This window comes from Ochlerotatus camptorhynchus, unplaced genomic scaffold, assembly GCF_037179485.1.
Source record: "Ochlerotatus camptorhynchus isolate MF236.1 unplaced genomic scaffold, CSIRO-AGI_Acam_v1.1 ptg000433l, whole genome shotgun sequence".
In the NCBI taxonomy this organism is placed as follows: domain Eukaryota; kingdom Metazoa; phylum Arthropoda; class Insecta; order Diptera; family Culicidae; genus Ochlerotatus; species Ochlerotatus camptorhynchus.
The window spans coordinates 663,618-680,567 of NW_027040919.1; the positions used below are offsets into that span (position 1 = coordinate 663,618).

The window sequence follows — 16,950 nt, forward strand, 5'->3', positions numbered from 1 at the left end:
TCGGACAAACCGTTTCCGAGATACAATTTTTTGAAGATATCATGTGCATTTTTCATAGGCCCTTCTCATAAGTAAGGCTAGACTCAAAATGGCGAACCAAGTATGCAAAACGGCGTTTTTCTTCCCCAAAAACTTGTATGCAAGGTTTCATGCAAATCAAAAAAGATGAAAATTACTCGTTGCTTTAATGATATGGAACCGCTCAGTATTGAGTTCTCCAAGCAGGATCTCACGAACACTACACTAACAATTGACAAATCCATGTTTCAATCGACCACCGTGACGCTGCAATCGCAGCGGTGATAAGCCCGAAATAATGTGTCAAACTGAATACATTTTTGAAATTTCAACCAAAAAACTATTATTTTCTATTTATTCTAGCGAGTTTCTGTGAAAGTCAAAACATGATCCGAGCAAAAAAGTAGTACTCGTAATAATGGTATATAATGCTGAATTTTATCGTGCTTTGTTTCGAAAATATCTTCCAAATAAACAAACATCATCAAAATCACCCGAATCGTCCACCGACTAAATCTATTGTCACTTAAAAATTAATTTCAGTTGGTGTATTAATCAGCAGATTAAATCGTTTTTGTCTGGTGCTACACCGAGCAATCGGCCTATTTAATAGTTTTTCGTCGATTGATTTAGTCGGCCAACTTTGTCTGTTGTTTAATCGGCAGATGATTTCAAACCTTAACATGTTTTCAGTAATTTATAAGTCTTGAAGTAGCTTTTTATTTAAGAACAATGCATTACAAAATAGTTTTATGCATTTTGTACAAGATTCATCCATGCTGACAAGAAATTTTCATGAAATTACATTGAAATTAAATAATTTTGCAAACAATCAATGAAATTTTCAAGGGCTGTCACAGACTTATCACCGTCGGTTAGTGCTTATTCCTGCCACCAGGTGCGCATGAGTTTAAGTTGGATTTCTCAATATAATTTTACACACTAGCGTATACTGTCATGTGCACGGTAAGAATCAAACATCCATTTATGAGTAAAGGTGAACCCATTGTCAATAAAAGTGGCACTACTAATTAATGAGTAATTTATTATGCCAATTAAGTAGTAGCTGTTAGCTACTGTTAGCAGAAACTCATTGTTGTTAAAATAATTTACTCATTAATGAGTAAAGCCACTTTTATTAAAAATGGCTTAAATTTTACTCATAAAAGGGTATTTGACCCCCGTGCAAGCGTAGGGTTTGTTTTCGTTTTGTTGTTTATTTTTACTTTAGAATGACAGTTCTTACAGCAAACAAAAAATTTCTCACAGCTAACAAAAAATTTCATCTCACTAACACACGCAAATAGCACCAATACGAATCCACCTGGAGAGGACTATAATACTGGAATTTATACTAGAATGGAGTACGTTAATTGATTAGCTTGGGACCAATAGGCTAGTCAAGTAGTGAGCCAATTTAGTTCGTTTCGAATTGATTGTTGCTTTAAGTATCTTAAATATAAATCGTCCAGCTGATACCTTTGTATGGGTAAGCGATGAGATCATCATCACCCTGCACTGTATATCCAACAATCAATACGAAACTAACGATTTTAAATTGGCTCAGCACTTTAGTAGCCTATTGGTCCCAAGCAAACGATTAACGTACCCTATTCTAGTTGAAATTCTATTACTACACTATGTTTGTTTTGATTCGCTATGAAAGTTTGACAGATAACATCAGGGGTGTGTGGATTCATGCAGAACATGCAGGGGTGAGTGAAATAGCTTGGGACTGCTTGGGACCGTTGTTCTGGTACTGAGTGAGCCAAAAATAATAATGATTTTCTTCGGGACCCAGTGGTCTTAGAGTTACCTCTATGGTATATCCGTCACAGATATGCGTTTTTTTAGGTGGAAGAACCATTGAACTCTTTCATGGTTATTTTTATCAGGGAAGATAAGAAATAATTCTGAAACTTTTTTTTGGTGATAAGGAAGATTTGGATTAGACCAAATGTGTGAATCAATCATGTTTACTTTGAAGGCTGTAGAACCTTGATTGAGGCATGTTTCTGAGAACTGGTTTAAGCAATGGGGGGACTCGTACGATAGGTAGACGGATTTTTTTTTTATATTTTGACCCGAGAAACTAAGATAAGCTTCTATTTGCAGTTTTCGGGCGAAGGCGATTCTGGCAAACGGGATATAAAGATTTGGAAGGGTTCAGGAATCAATAATCATGACCGTTATGAAATAAATATTTATGATAATTGATTAGGATTGCAACTGACTTTCGACTGAGATGGATGGAGAGGTGGTTGATTTTTTTTTTAAACTTTTGCCCACATCATCCGAATCCTAGCTTTCCTTCTACCTCGCCTTCTACTTTAGATTTAGAAGAGAGATATTATCGAAATTGGCGATCAATTGGCATTTGAAAAAGTAAGAGGTTGTAGGGCAGGATGGTGCAAAACACATCGTTTAAGCAAAATTGTCAATCGCTAGCGTATGGAAGCTAAAATCATGGAGAAAGTAATGGTGTATGGTTCATTGCCATGTTTTCTACGAAAATCGAGTGATTTCTAACTACAAAACGATGTTTTTTTTATGATTTTCAATGTATTTTATAAATCGGTTCCAAAATGATAACGGGGCTGAACGCCTGATTCATGGTGCAATATGCCAATATCGTCTTCTTCTTCTTTCCTATATTTAACGTCGGTCTCTGTTCCGCAATCTAGTGCCAATCACCGACGGACATCGATTGCCATCCATTGACGGCAATCGAATGTGCAGGAAGGCAGCTTCCACACATGCGCAGGATATCGCACCCATACAACACACATGGGCAGGGACCAACGACTTTACTTCCCTTCCGAAGGAAGACGTGGCCAGAGATTTTAATGCCTCAGAAAAATCCCACCGACCTCGGCTGGGATTGAACCCAGACGACCCAGACCCATTGGGGTGAGAAAGCAGTCACGCTTACCACTACACCACCGGTGCCGGCCAACAATGGCTAAAACGCACCACAACATTGGGGTAAAATGCACCGCATGTTAGACAAACCATAGCCCCTGCAAGTAGATAATGCAAAGGATTGAGGTACACAGCAAAAAAATGTAATATCGATCAATGTAATTCAAGCTGATCTATGAAATAATGTTGTAATAGCAAAAGGCAGATACAATATTACATTAATGGATGTAATTTTGTTCACAAAATCGATGTACATCGTACAACGTTATATTACACAACCGATGGATTGACCTGGTTGCAGCAGTTTGGATGTAATATTCAACAGCTTTTTTTGGGGTAGAAATTTTCATTAGGGTGAGAAAATACACGCTATTTCAAAACTACCCAAATTTGGGTAGAATTCACCCAGATCTGTCAAAACTGATCGGCTTGTCGATGTTGTTCATTAGTCAACTTGTCACTCCCAACACCGTTTACCCATTTTTGGGTAGGTTCAGTTTTGACCGATCTGGGTGCATTCTACCCAAATTTGGGTAGTTTTGAAATAGCGTGTAAGGAACAGTCAGCGCACGGGAACCGTGTGCGTTACTTTAAGTGTGGCAGAAGGAATGTACTCGATCCTTTTGCGATGCAATCAATTCAGTGCCAACATTTCAAAGGGGCGTAATTGTATTTGTAAACAATGGCTTTAGCCGTCGATTTCTCGCGAATAAAAGCTCACTCATGAAAAATAATGACACCAGCAGGTAGAGGAATGTTTCTTTTACCAGCTAGCATTGTTATTTTGGAGAGGTAAGATTTCATTCGCGAGAAATTTATGGGTAAAGTCATTGTTTACAAAAGCAATTACGCCCCTTTGAAATGTTGGCACTGAATTATTATTTTGCACGTAAATCGAATCAAAAATGAAAGTCATGTGAAATGCTGGCTTCTAGCAAGGGTTGCAAGATAATTTAGGTATAAGTCCCCAGAGTCGATGTTATAAGAAGAGTCCCACCAAGAGTGAATCCAGAAGTACCAATCCAACTGTCAAGCGGGGTACCAAACAAGCAAAGTAAATAAACATCATTGTTCCCACAGCCAGTGAACTACAAGTATTGCATTCATTACTGACAATATGTTAGTAATTTTAGATGAAAAACATTTCTTCGCTTTATTTAGTACATTGTGGTATTTATAAGTTATACCAAGCACTTGTTTGAACATTTTTCAGCTTCTATAATTGTTTTTGTCTACCAGAAGCTCCGTTATCGACATGAATTTTTTTACTTCTGAATGAAAGTCATCCGATGCTAAAGCTGAGTTTAGACTAGGCAAGTCAAATGATCAACTCAGTTGAATTCAACTGACTTGAACGCGAATTGAACGTGTAAACCATCCCTAATAAAAAATAACCATAAACGAACGATAACCCAAATCATTGAACTATTCCACAAATTGTTTGGATGATACCCAGAACACGTCGTTAAGCAAATTAACCATACAATTTTTATTAGGGATGCCATTCAACTGACTTGATCAACTCACTTGAATTGAAAAAAGTTGAACCAAGCTCAACTTTTCAAGCCAATTGAATTCAACTGAGTTGATCATTTGACTTGCCTAGTCTAAACCCAGCATAACGCAAAAAATCTGGTTGGCGTTTACCTACTCTGACGAAAAATAAATCACAAACAGTGCTGCTTGTTCGCAACATTTTCTCTTGGCAGGACTCTTATTATAATAACATATTATTATAACATCGACTCTGCTCAACCTGAGCTAGGTTTTAAAAACAAACGACCAAATTGACGTTTGTCAGAAAACAAGCAGACCTAATCTTAATACCCGATTCAGGTTGGAACTGAATACTAAACGAATTCGCTATTATTTATAGCGAATTCGTTTATTATCGGGGTTCACATCAGTTCCAACCCAGTGCGAAACCGAACTTTTTGTCAGTGTGAACCTCAACCTGAGCTAGGTTTTAAAAACAAACGAGCAAACTGACGTTTGTCAGAAAACAAGCAGACCCAATCTTGATACCCGATCCGGGTTGGAACTGATTAATAAACGAATTCGCTATTAATTTCACTGTTTAACATGATAACAAGACTAACAATTGAAAAGGCCTCCACTCCATTTTGAAAACAAACCTTGTAAGGTCGAAGCCTACACATTCGCAAACCTAAAGCACAGTCGGGTAGAGTAGAATTTCCCCTACCTGTTCATTTTTTTGGTTTGCGTTGGCAGATTTCGGTTCACGACAATAAGGCTTTACAAAATAAAATTAGGGCCTTTCCAATTGTTGGTCTTGAATAATATAAAATATGTTTGACAAAAACACTGCATTCCGTCATGGCGCCAACAGTCTCTGTTATGCTTTGAAAGCATATTTGTGATGCGCATGCGTATCTACCGTATCCACTCAAGGTCCCCTACCCCACATCAATGCAGGTAAATATCGTACCACACACCCAGTCCAGTAGCTTGCGAGACGTAAACATTATACGTACCTAGTACCAACAGTATACCTATCGCGTCGTAGTATAATCTTCAATCAGAACTGTTTTAGCTCATCATGGACTGGGCATTGCTTCCACTGGAACTGCTGGAGGCTATCTTCCAGCAACTGTGCTTCAAGGATCGACTGCAATGTTCGCTGGTCTGTCACAATTGGAATCAGGCACTCTTCGAGTGCCCTACGCTCGCCCGGAGCATAGTATTCTCGATTGGTCCCGCCCGCTCGGAGCATCTGCAGAAGGTCATACCGATGAGTGAACGAAACTATCGTCAGCTGGCTATCACATTGAGTGATGGATGGAACCGAGAGACCAACGATTGCCTCAAGCAAGCTGTTCAGCGGTGGAACATTGGGTTTATATCTTTGGTAGGAGAACCGAACCTGGTGCGAGATTGCTTCCAGTGGAATGGACATCTATTCAACTCTATCACAGAGCTGAATCTGGAGTTTACATTGAACCGTGCTTGGCCAGCGGTTGAGGTTCGAGAAGTTGAATTGAGTCAGCTGAAGAAGATGCACTACCTGCAGGTCTACACTGGTTCTACTAAGGTGAACTGTCAGTTTCGGTTTATTGTTCCGAAGATGGAAGATGTTTCCGTGGTGTTGGATTCGCTGGCAAACGAGGAAGCCATGTACTGGGAGGATCCGTTGATTGAATTGACCGGTTGCGTCAATGTTAGGTCGGTGGAGATTGACTTGAACGGTACCATGTGGGAAAGTTTCTTCGCAATACATAAACCGCATATGGAGCGACTGATAATCCGTCGGGCTATCGATGAGTATCAGAGCCGCGATTGGGATTGCCAGTTTACCAATATGCCCAACTTGCGCCACGTGGAGTTTACGTTTGCCAACAATGATATGCTTGCTTGCTTGAATCGGCACTGCAAAAGAGTTGAGCGACTTCAAATTAACGGATTCTGTCTGGACGATGGTAACTTCGTCAGCAGTATGCAGTTTCCGTTGTTACGAAATCTACACATGGACGGTTGGTTCAATGGATCGCTCTTTTCGAATGAACTGACTCTTCGATTGGATAACCTGGAGGAACTCACCTGGAAGTACGTGGAGCTGGCCCCAGTTCAGGATACATTTACCCTTATTACGCCCAAGCTGAAACGATTAACACTAAGAGGTTGCGAGTATGTACGATTTCATCTGGACATCGGCAATCGCTTGGTATCACTCGATATGGATTACTACGGCGTGCAGATGGCAGCACCCATGTTCCTCGATTACCTGGATAACTTACAACACTTGATCCTGCACATCAACGGTCGTTCGTCGATGCTTGTCCAAAAGATGTGCCACATTCCGCACGTCAAACGATTGGAGGTGGTGTGCTCAACGGAGAGCCACGGCTACGATTGTAATGCCTTGCTGGAAAGCATGAGCCAGAATTTCCTTGAATTGGAGGAATTTGTCCTTCGGAACGAACATGAAAATCAGCTCAGCATCGATTACGGGCAGTATGTGAGACTGTCCCAGCTGAGGCAGCTTAAAACATTAACTTTGCAGTACATTACGATACGCAACGTTACCGGCGAGATTGGACAGAAGCACGTGCCGCAGCTGAACGTGTGGGGCTGCTCGACCCTAGGAGTCTGTACTGGGACCGATATATTTAGTTCGATGGTAATTGAAGGGTGACCTTTGTGAACAAGCACATTGCAGCAGTTTTGGCGAGGAAAGTATGTTCACGCCTTGAAAGCGCGAGCTTTGAGCGGCGGTTAAAACCGAAGCTATTCTGTAACAGTTCAGACAGGATGATTGCGTCGTAATTGAAAAGAGCAGATAATAATTTCATTAAAACTCTAAGTAGCATTGAAAATAGCAATGCACGACGACTGACCTTCGACTCTGAAACTGATCGAAAGGAATGTACTACCTTTTTAGCATCACACACGGAGTGCTATTTTAAGAATAATTATATGGATAACTCTAATATAGAAGTATTTATATTGTATACGTTAATTGGTATGCTATTTAATAAACATAAAAAGGATAAAATCGATGTTTCCTGTCGGTGTTAGTTTTACATTTCAATTCTTACCGAAATCCATCCTAATATGCCTACCATTTTGTTCCATGCCCTTTTTCAGTTTTGGACGACAGAATTTGTCCGAATAACTCTCGAATATTGCAACTCTAAATAGAGCATTCTTTGCTTTTATGTTGAGAACCAGCTTTATAGTTAGTAGTAGAGAAAACAAATGTCGAGGCAATCAGGCAATGAGCGCAGATGGCGCCACACTACCAACTATTATTTTATTACTATTATTATTAATATTATTATTGCGCCATGCTGGAGTGGGCATTGAGGCTGGTCGCCAGTGTAATTTTGGTGACCAATTATACACCTTTCATGCAGTAATCAAATAGATAAAGATGAGATGACTTTTAGATAATGACTTATGCGAGTCGATTGTAATCAGCCGAATATTAAATAAGGGTTAAATTGATCCTTAACATAGAAGCGTAGACGCATTATTGGCGTTGATGGCATCGTCGAAAAATTTGCTCTTCCAGCAAATTTAGACACTTTCTTATGGGAATTTTCAGTGGAGTGAAAGGATAGTACAAAGTCCGCCATGTTTCACGCACAGTCTGACGTTTGCTTATGGATTTTCTCATAGGAGTAAAGAGCTACAGAGTCGCCGTCAACGCCAATAGGTGAAGGATAAGAGAAAGTAGAGACAAAGGTATTGAACAACAGAATTGGTAGAGATTGAATGCCCATGAATATTCATTTGTGTTTCATGTATGCATCACTGTTATCAAATGGATATTGGCATTACATACATACTTCCAGGTTCGAAAATATTCTTTTCAAACCTAGCACGTAAGGGAAAAGTTGGCTTCGGCAATAGCTTAACCTATTATCGTCAGGGGGTAAACAAAGTCCTAGAGTACTCAAATTTGGCCAATAGTTGCTCTGAAACACAATGTATCCACATGCCAAAATTGAGCTCTCAAGGACGTTGTTTACCCCCTGACGGTATTAATTTTGATATTTAATTTATAAAGAATATTTGACCCGGTCTCACCATAATCCGCTGGTCTGCTGCCGTTGATTTATTCTTTTGGAATCTCTTGGACTTTTTCTCTAACGCTTCGTATTTCATTCCGTGCTTCACCGGCAATTGCCTTCCGTATATCGTCCTTGGTCGGTCCTGACATGATTCCGGGTTTTTCTTGTTTTCCGAGGGAGATAAATCCACACTAATTTCCGCTCCTGGTTATATGTTGACTACTTCCTCGCTGGTTGGTGTGGTCGGTTTCATGTCCACCATCTGTTACCGTAGTGTCATGGTCATCTGGGACGAGGCTCACGTCCAAAGTCGCTGCTCCACCGAGCACTCGGAATGAGCGCTCCGTACATCATTGTGCGAAAAGAGAATGAAAGAAATACGAAAGGGATCAGTTTCAAGAAGTGACAGTTTCATCAGATTCCTCAACTAATCAAACTCAAGCAAAGTAAGTATATACGATCTACATAAATGTTGATCTATCGAATAATCAAAATCATAATCATTGCAGAATTTTAAACTATTTTGAAGAACAATCATAAAATTTTTGAAGAGATATCAAAAAGTTTGGGAGGGTTGGACAGGAGATTTGTAGCATGTTTCCTAAAAAATTCTGAGTAGCGTTCCAGAATATTCTGAAGAAATTTTCAAGGAAATTTTGAGGGTAAGCGGAACATTGATGTCAACTTCTTCAAGGAGAACAGGGCAATCGGTGCGTCCTTGCAAAATATCCCCAATTAGAAAAGCCCTTGCTGTATCTCTTCGCACCGATGGGGATCAGTTGCAAACGACTTTCGTAGGCAATCGGAAGGGATCCGTCCACGGCAGTTTACGTAGCGCATATCTCAGGAACCGTCGCTGAACAGACTCAACTCTTTCGGCACCGTTGTTGTAGTGAGGAGTCCAGACAACCGAGCAGTATTATAATATGGAGCGAGACAAAGAGCAGTACAACGATTTAAGAAAGTAGATATCCGTGAAGTCGTTGGCAATCCTGAAGATAAGCCCTAAGCGCCCATTACACATATCAATATATTGACAATAAATTGACATACTGACAATATTATTGAAAAGGTGATATTGAAGACAATGATTGATGGCAAGTTTTGACGAAAAGCTGATTTTAATTTCACTTTTTCAATACTCAGAATGTATTGACAAAAAACGATCAATTTCGCCATCAATATCATCGATGTACAAATATTGACAACATTAATGGCAATACGTTAGAAGTCTTTTTTACCTCAATGTATTGAAGTCAATATTACTTGTCTCAATTTCCCCACACAAGAAACATGGATCAGCGAAAGAAAGTGTGTTTAGAGTTCATGTTTGCATTCGGGTTCAAACAGAAACGATTGCTGGACCTGTATGTATTGAAAATACTAGCTACACACTGAATTCGGTAAATTTTGCCGGGTTTTGTAACAGCTGAGAAAATTGGAAAAATTTCAAATGGCCGTTACTCGAAGGAAATCAATAAAAATTTCAAATTGGTTTTGTATCGTTCAAAAGGGGTTAACTAGGTCCGATCATTTTCGGTATAAATTTAAATTTTTTTTTAAATTTTGCACTGATTTGTAAACTTTTACCGAACAATTCCGTAGTTAAAAAATTACCAAATTGCGGAGTCCGGGTTTAGTGGATATACATAGAAATTAACTTTCACCCAACATTTACTCATACATACTTGCTCATTTCAAATTAATTTTCAGGATTTTTAGAATAAATAGTGTTAAATTATGATCTATTCCAGGCCTACTCTTAAGTTCTCAGAATGATGTAAGAATTAGGTGATTAATTATAGCTTCCAATATTATTTTTGATATCACTGAACTCTCCTGTTTCATTAGAACAATAATGTTTACCTAATGTTACCCATACATATAGGGGGTTATTCCGAGAAACGAAGTGATTTTTGTTACTATCGAAGTTAGAAAAGTCACGTCGTGGTGTCGTGACTCTCTATGCAAATCAAATGGAGAGTCACGTTACCACGTGGGTAATTCTGCGTAAGCTGTAAATTTGTCATTCAAACACCAAATTGGTATACCAAATGTTGTGACTTTTTGACAGGACACAGAAAATCGAATTTAATCAAATCGATTGTCGAGTGCGCGGAATTACTACACGTGTGGAATACCCCACGTTAACGGTACGCAGTTTCCCAAATAGAAACTACCATGCTGATCTTTTGCTAAACATTCATAAATGCAAATCATGCATATCATAATTAATTTACGTTACATGTAGGTATGTGAAACGCTGATAGTATTTATTTTATTTTAAAGTTACAAAAAATAACATGGTTATGCTTGTGATTTTGTAGAAAATGTACATCCATTTAAACGAAGCCTGGGTGATTGGTGACAGTAAAAAGATACATTTTTTTATTTAGTTTGAAATCGATTGCATATCACACAAGAAAATTTAAACAAATGGCAACACTGCATGCCTCGCTGCATGCGCGAAGGTGCTTTGTGAGTTAGTCGATCTAAATGACGTACGTTCTCCCTCCTCTTGGGTAGGGGAAGAATATTGACAAAGTGAAATGAAAATCAGTTGTTCAACAATACTCGTCATCAATCCATCGTCATCAATATTACCTTTTCAATCATATTGTCAGTATTTCAATTTACTGTCAATATATTGACCAGCGTAACAAGCACTTTAGCGTATTGTCATTAATGTTGTCAATGTTTATGTATTGATAATATTGTAAGGAAATTGACAATACGATGTTTGTCAATATATTGACATGTGTAATGGGCGCTCTAGAATTCTGGTGTGGTGGATGCGAAAACCAATTGAAAAACAGTTTGATTAAGATCCGTTAAAAGTGTCGATGCGCAACATAAACGAAAATCAAACTTGTAAATCAAAATGACAAGCGTTTCCACCGGGTCTCAAATAAACATTCCTAAGAAATCCCAAATGCAATATAATTTATTTATTTAATATGTTTACTAGGTCAAGCGCAAGGCGATCAACAACGCACGCAGACGGCGCAATGAATGAAATGATTGTTTGCATAGCTTAGCATACTTGCAATAAGCGCAATCGATTGCGTGTGACTATTACCACATGGTATCGGGTCGATTCGTAAATAACAGGGAGCAACATAGCAACATTGGACTTGGGAAAGTTAGAATATGATTCAGCATAAAAACAATATTGAATTCCATATGCGCAATTGGTCAATTATTAAAACTAACTGAAACTGAAATATACATTGATTCTACAATCGCAAGTCAGAGTGTTATTACCTTCGAATGCCAGGTCACTGGAAGCTTTGTCGACGGCATACGATATGTTCTGCTTGAAAGAGAGTTGTATATCCAGAATCACACCTAGGTCCTAAATTTGGCTGACGCGCTCTGCGTAAGATAATCGTGGTCCCTCAATTACCAGATTAAGGTCGTTGAAGTACCACCAATGACAACAGTAAGATGGCGATCGGTGCGGTACGACTGAAACCATTGCAAAAGGCAGCCGTGGATACCAAGCCTGTCCAGTTTTGCGATTGATATGCGGTTATTCAATTTATCGAAGGCAGCCAATAAGTCAGTAAAAATTACATCTGTCGGAGCACAATCCGACCTACTGTTAGAGATGTAGGAAGTAAGGTACAGCAAGTTAGTGGCAGTGGAGCGACCAGCCATGAGACCATACTGGTCGATACTAATATACGGCTTACAGTGAGCGAGTAACGGTTCCATCTCATCTCCCCCATCTGTTACTGTATTGCCATGGTCATGTGGGAGGTGGCTCGCGACTAGACTCGCTGGTCCACCGAGCACTTAGAATGAGCGATCCATTCATCATTGAATCAATGTAGAGATTAGTATGAGATTGTGTTATATACAAAGTGCGAAAGAAATACGAAATGGATTAGTTTCAAGAAGTGATAGTTTCATCGGATTTACCAACTAACCATACTTAAGCAAAGTAAGTATATACAAAGCTATAGTGTGACTGTATGCACACTGTATGGTTACTTGGGTACTCATATGGCCGTCAGATAATTAAACATTCAGTCCTGCGCTTCCAGTTCTTCAGAGATGTCTTGAAGTTATTTGAAGACATGTATTTAACCATTTGAACAGTAGCATATATTTTCAAAAATGATGAAAAAGTACCCGCTTTTCGTTTTTGGATAATACCCATTTTTTGACAATTTTGAATAACTTTAAAAAACGAGTACATGAAACTCATTTAATGGTTACTTTCGAGTTAGCGTGTGGTCGAGCGTAGTAAAGCCCTTTAGTTAAAGTGTGGACGACTGTCTCCACAAAACTGAACAAGAGCTGTTCCAATACGCCTTTTTAATGCACCACCAACGTAGAGTGCGCCACGCGAGTTCGAGAAGAAACGTCAACCAAACCGTTTGTTTACATCAGAATAACTATTTTTCACAACGCAAATTAAAGCATTTTTCATTCAACATCTTACCAATTTCTATCGGTAATTGTCTTATTGTACGATTGTCCACAGATCTGAACTGATTTGTACCTTAACTATTCACACACAAGAAATCCGGAAGATCATAACCACTAAGGCACTCTTCTAATTTTCCATTTTTCTCAACAAAAATATTCCTGAACACCAACAGGATCTTTGCAAAAACGTTACAGAATTAAATTTTTCAACTGTTTATTAAGTTCTCGAGCATCTCAGATGAATCAATTTACCAGGAAAAGTAAAAAAGTGTTCCGCTTCCTATGTCTCAAGGCAAACATTTCTGCTCACAACCAGTGCTGTAAATTTTCATATCATTCGATTGAAGATGAACCACTACAACCATTCAATCAATTCTGTGTAAACGAATTCTCAAATGACCATAATTTGAAGAGCCCCTTTCTCATTCGAAGCTCATTGTCACTGTCAATTGAGTCACTCAGTATCATTTGATATACGACAGTGGAGTATGGAAGAAATCCAGGAAAATGGTCCCGAACAGACAAGTCGACCCGATGTCGGATCAATGTAAGGCTAATTTAAGGTCGATGTCGACCCAATGTCGTGTTAATGTTGGGTCAATTTTGGGTTTATGTCAGGTCAATGTCGGATCAACATCGCGTTGGGGTTTGATAGAAGTCAGGTTGGTGTCGGGTTGGCTTAGCTTTTTCGCCGGAATGTCGACCAGAGCTCCGTTTGTGTGTAGGTTACACTCAATCGAATGATATATAGCGTTTCTCAAATGAGAATGATCCATGCCTTCGTCAAATGACTAAGCAACTGATATCACCCATTCGGAGGAGGTCCCCTTTGATAGCGAATAGCTACTTTTCTCATTTTCATCAAAAATGTTCAAATGATTTTGAGAATTTACAGCACTGCTCACAACACTCTTTTTTACGTTCTCCTATTCACCACCAGAGGTTGAATCGATCGTTTAGTTCCCATTAAAAAAGCCTATCGAGCAAAGCGGTGTATTTTGACGGTTCGATTGGAACAACGTTTGACAGACGACCTTACTTTTACTGTAGGGCTTTAGTGCGTAGTGGACTGATTAACGGCGGTTGCGCAACGAAATTGATTTGAACAGGTGGGTACTAGTACGATCTCTTTTTTTCGTTGCTAGTGTGAATTTGCTTGGGAAGTGATAACAAGAAGAGCTGCTGACTACCGACACCTATCTTTACTACCCCACCAGCAGTGTCACTGGGTGACCCCGGAGGACGACCCTCTAGCCTTATTGATGGATCACCCGTTGGTCCTACTCTGGACCCACAAGGCCTGCACGGAGAGCTTGTTGTTCTCAGGATGGAACCAGCATCGGACGCACAAAAACTTCCAGAACATCCCTTCCTAATCCGTGCTTCGATTGAGTCATGGATCAAAGAAAAAATCGACGGTGCTTCCTTTGAGGCCAGATGCAAGTCATACGCACTCAAAGTACGTTCCGAATGGCAAATGTACCAGCTCCTTGCTCGACTGCTCGATGGTACGGAAATCAAAATCACCAAGCATGTCAACCTCAATTCTGTTCAATTTGTGATTATTTGTCAGTAAGGAAGAACAGCCCATAATGCACCCCTGGGGTAAAATTCCCACTTATTGAAAAACATCGATAACTTTTCCTCAGATGCGTTTTCCGGATAACGGTTTGTGATTGTTTTCAACTGGAGGTTTCACAAATAATTCTTGATCATAAAATCATATATTGACCTATTGATTCCTTTAAAAAAATAGCATTTTGTGCAAAACAGGACACAGTTGTTAAAATCATCGACTGAAAATTAAGCTTTTAACATCATATATCACAAAAAAATTTAACGAATTTACTTTTTGTATATTTTTTAGATATTTTACTTGATGAATCACAGTTTAACATTCTATTGAGATTTTGAGACCTTATTACTGATGTAACATAAAGAAATAATCATTTGAAATACCGCATCCCTTTGCATTATCTACTTGCAGGGGTTATGGTTTGTCTACCATGGGGTGCATTTTACCCCAATGTTGTGTTGCGTTTTGGCCATTGTTGTCGTGCGTCTTGCCCCAATGTTGTGGTGCATATTGCATCATGAATCAGGCGTTTTGCCCCGCTATCATTTTGGAAACAATTTATAAAATACCTTGAAAGTCATGGAAAATCATCCTTTTGTAGTTCTAAATCACTCGATCTTCGTAGAAAACATGGTAATGAACCAAACGCCATTACTTTTTTCTTGATTTTAGCTTCCATTCGCCAGCAATTGACGATTTTGCTTAAACGGTGCGTTTTGCACCATCCTACCCTATATGGCGAAGGTAAAAGAAAACATTTCACAAAACCGGAGGATCACGAGAAAAGCAGACAGCGGAAATGATCGAGTGAATACAGCTACAGTAATTCTCACTGTCAATGGTACTAGGCTCCCGGAATTCATCGATGTCGGTTATCACCGATGCAAAACAAAACTCGACCTTATTACCCGGCACCGATGTTATGTTAGCGCTGTTTCAGCTTTGGGCATACCAAATTGAGATGCCAACAGCCAACCCAAACTTGTGGACAATGTTTCCAGCAACATGCCATCGTCGAAGCATTCTGATGCTCGAACCCTCCCTTCTGTCCCAGATGCAACACCAATAGCCATGCGATCGTAAGTCGAAGTTGTCCGGGTTACCAAACGGAAGATGCCATTCAACACATTAGTGTTGACAAGGGCATCCTCTACCCTGTCGCTAGGAAAATGTATGAGGCTGCTACAAGAAATAAGTCATTTGCCGGTGTTCGTAATGCTAGCAAGGACCAAGCGATTGCCGACTTATCAGCCAAATTCGACAATGTCACTTGTAAACTCGCGTGAAGATTGAGAATCGAGGCTCTAGAGGCAGCCCTTCGGAAAGACAAGATACTGGAACTGACTAGAAAACATGGTACCATCGCAGACCTTGCTATCCAAATACAACACCTCTAAGAAACCGTCGTCAAAAAATAGGGATATCTTCGTACAATGCTCCGTAAACGGTACCAAGAAACAGGAAGTTACCCAATCTGACGCGCTAACACAACGCCGAGATAATAAGCAACAGCAGTTACTGGAAAACCCAGCAACAACAAAACCGCATAAGCTAAAATCTGCGTAAACAACTTCGGATCAGCCGAAACTGGACTCGAAAAACTAAAAACTCTTAGAATACAGGGGCCCAAAAAGAAATCAATCGGTCAACAGTATAGCATCGACTTCGCAGCCAAACGAATCAAGAGAAATAACTACTCTGACTACCTCAGACTCAGAAGAAAACCACGAAGGTATCACTGACTCTCTGATGATGATATGCGGGGCAGTCAAGATCCACTGATGGAACTATAAACCCAGCTGCCATCCAGTCCTCCCCTCACACCAGCGCAAACAAAGCCGCATTCTTTATTCATATCAATGGACCCATCCCCCATTCGATACAGTGATGAAACTGAAGAACCGACAACTCTGTCTTTGGCGGGTCCCATAACGAGACTTTCGACTTGTGGAACTCTGCCGGCACCCGGAGAAGGGTCGAAAACGGAAGTAAGATCCCTTCCCTCTCAGGATTACGTGGAAAAGAAGCACGATAAGTCGATGACACCAATACTTGCCACAACAGCCCTAAGGAGATCACAACGAATTTCCATTAGATCTGCATTACCCTCGAGTGCATTCTCCAACGCAGCTGCTTATGATGCACTGCAACTAAAGACATTAGACACAACCTTACCCACGTTGAGCGGGCCCCACGTTAAAGGCTTCATCACGCAAACAGACACAAATTCTCAGTACTACGTGAAACGGAACAGCTCTAGATCCTTCTACCGATGGAGCTCTGCTGGGGTCTGACGTGCTACCTCACTCAGTTCGAAATCCATTACCACATCCTACCAAAGATCGGAGAGACTAAGAAATAAACGCCAACCACCAACTAACACAACTTATAGCCAGCTGGTGGCCCAGCGAACGATATCAGCACAGAAACAGCCTCCTGTGCCTCTCCAAGCTGACGGCTCCC

The 16,950-nt window shown here is 39.9% G+C and overlaps 1 protein-coding gene across 1 annotated transcript; it reads left to right on the forward strand.

Annotated features, from left to right (window-relative positions):
• The first annotated feature begins 5,454 nt into the window (after window positions 1-5,454).
• On the forward strand, window positions 5,455-7,399 carry LOC135711463 (uncharacterized). Its single transcript, XM_065234317.1, has one exon. It carries the CDS (start codon window positions 5,501-5,503, stop codon window positions 7,091-7,093), a length of 1,593 nt encoding a protein of 530 aa, XP_065090389.1. The 5' UTR covers window positions 5,455-5,500; the 3' UTR covers window positions 7,094-7,399.
• Window positions 7,400-16,950: the final 9,551 nt, after the last annotated feature.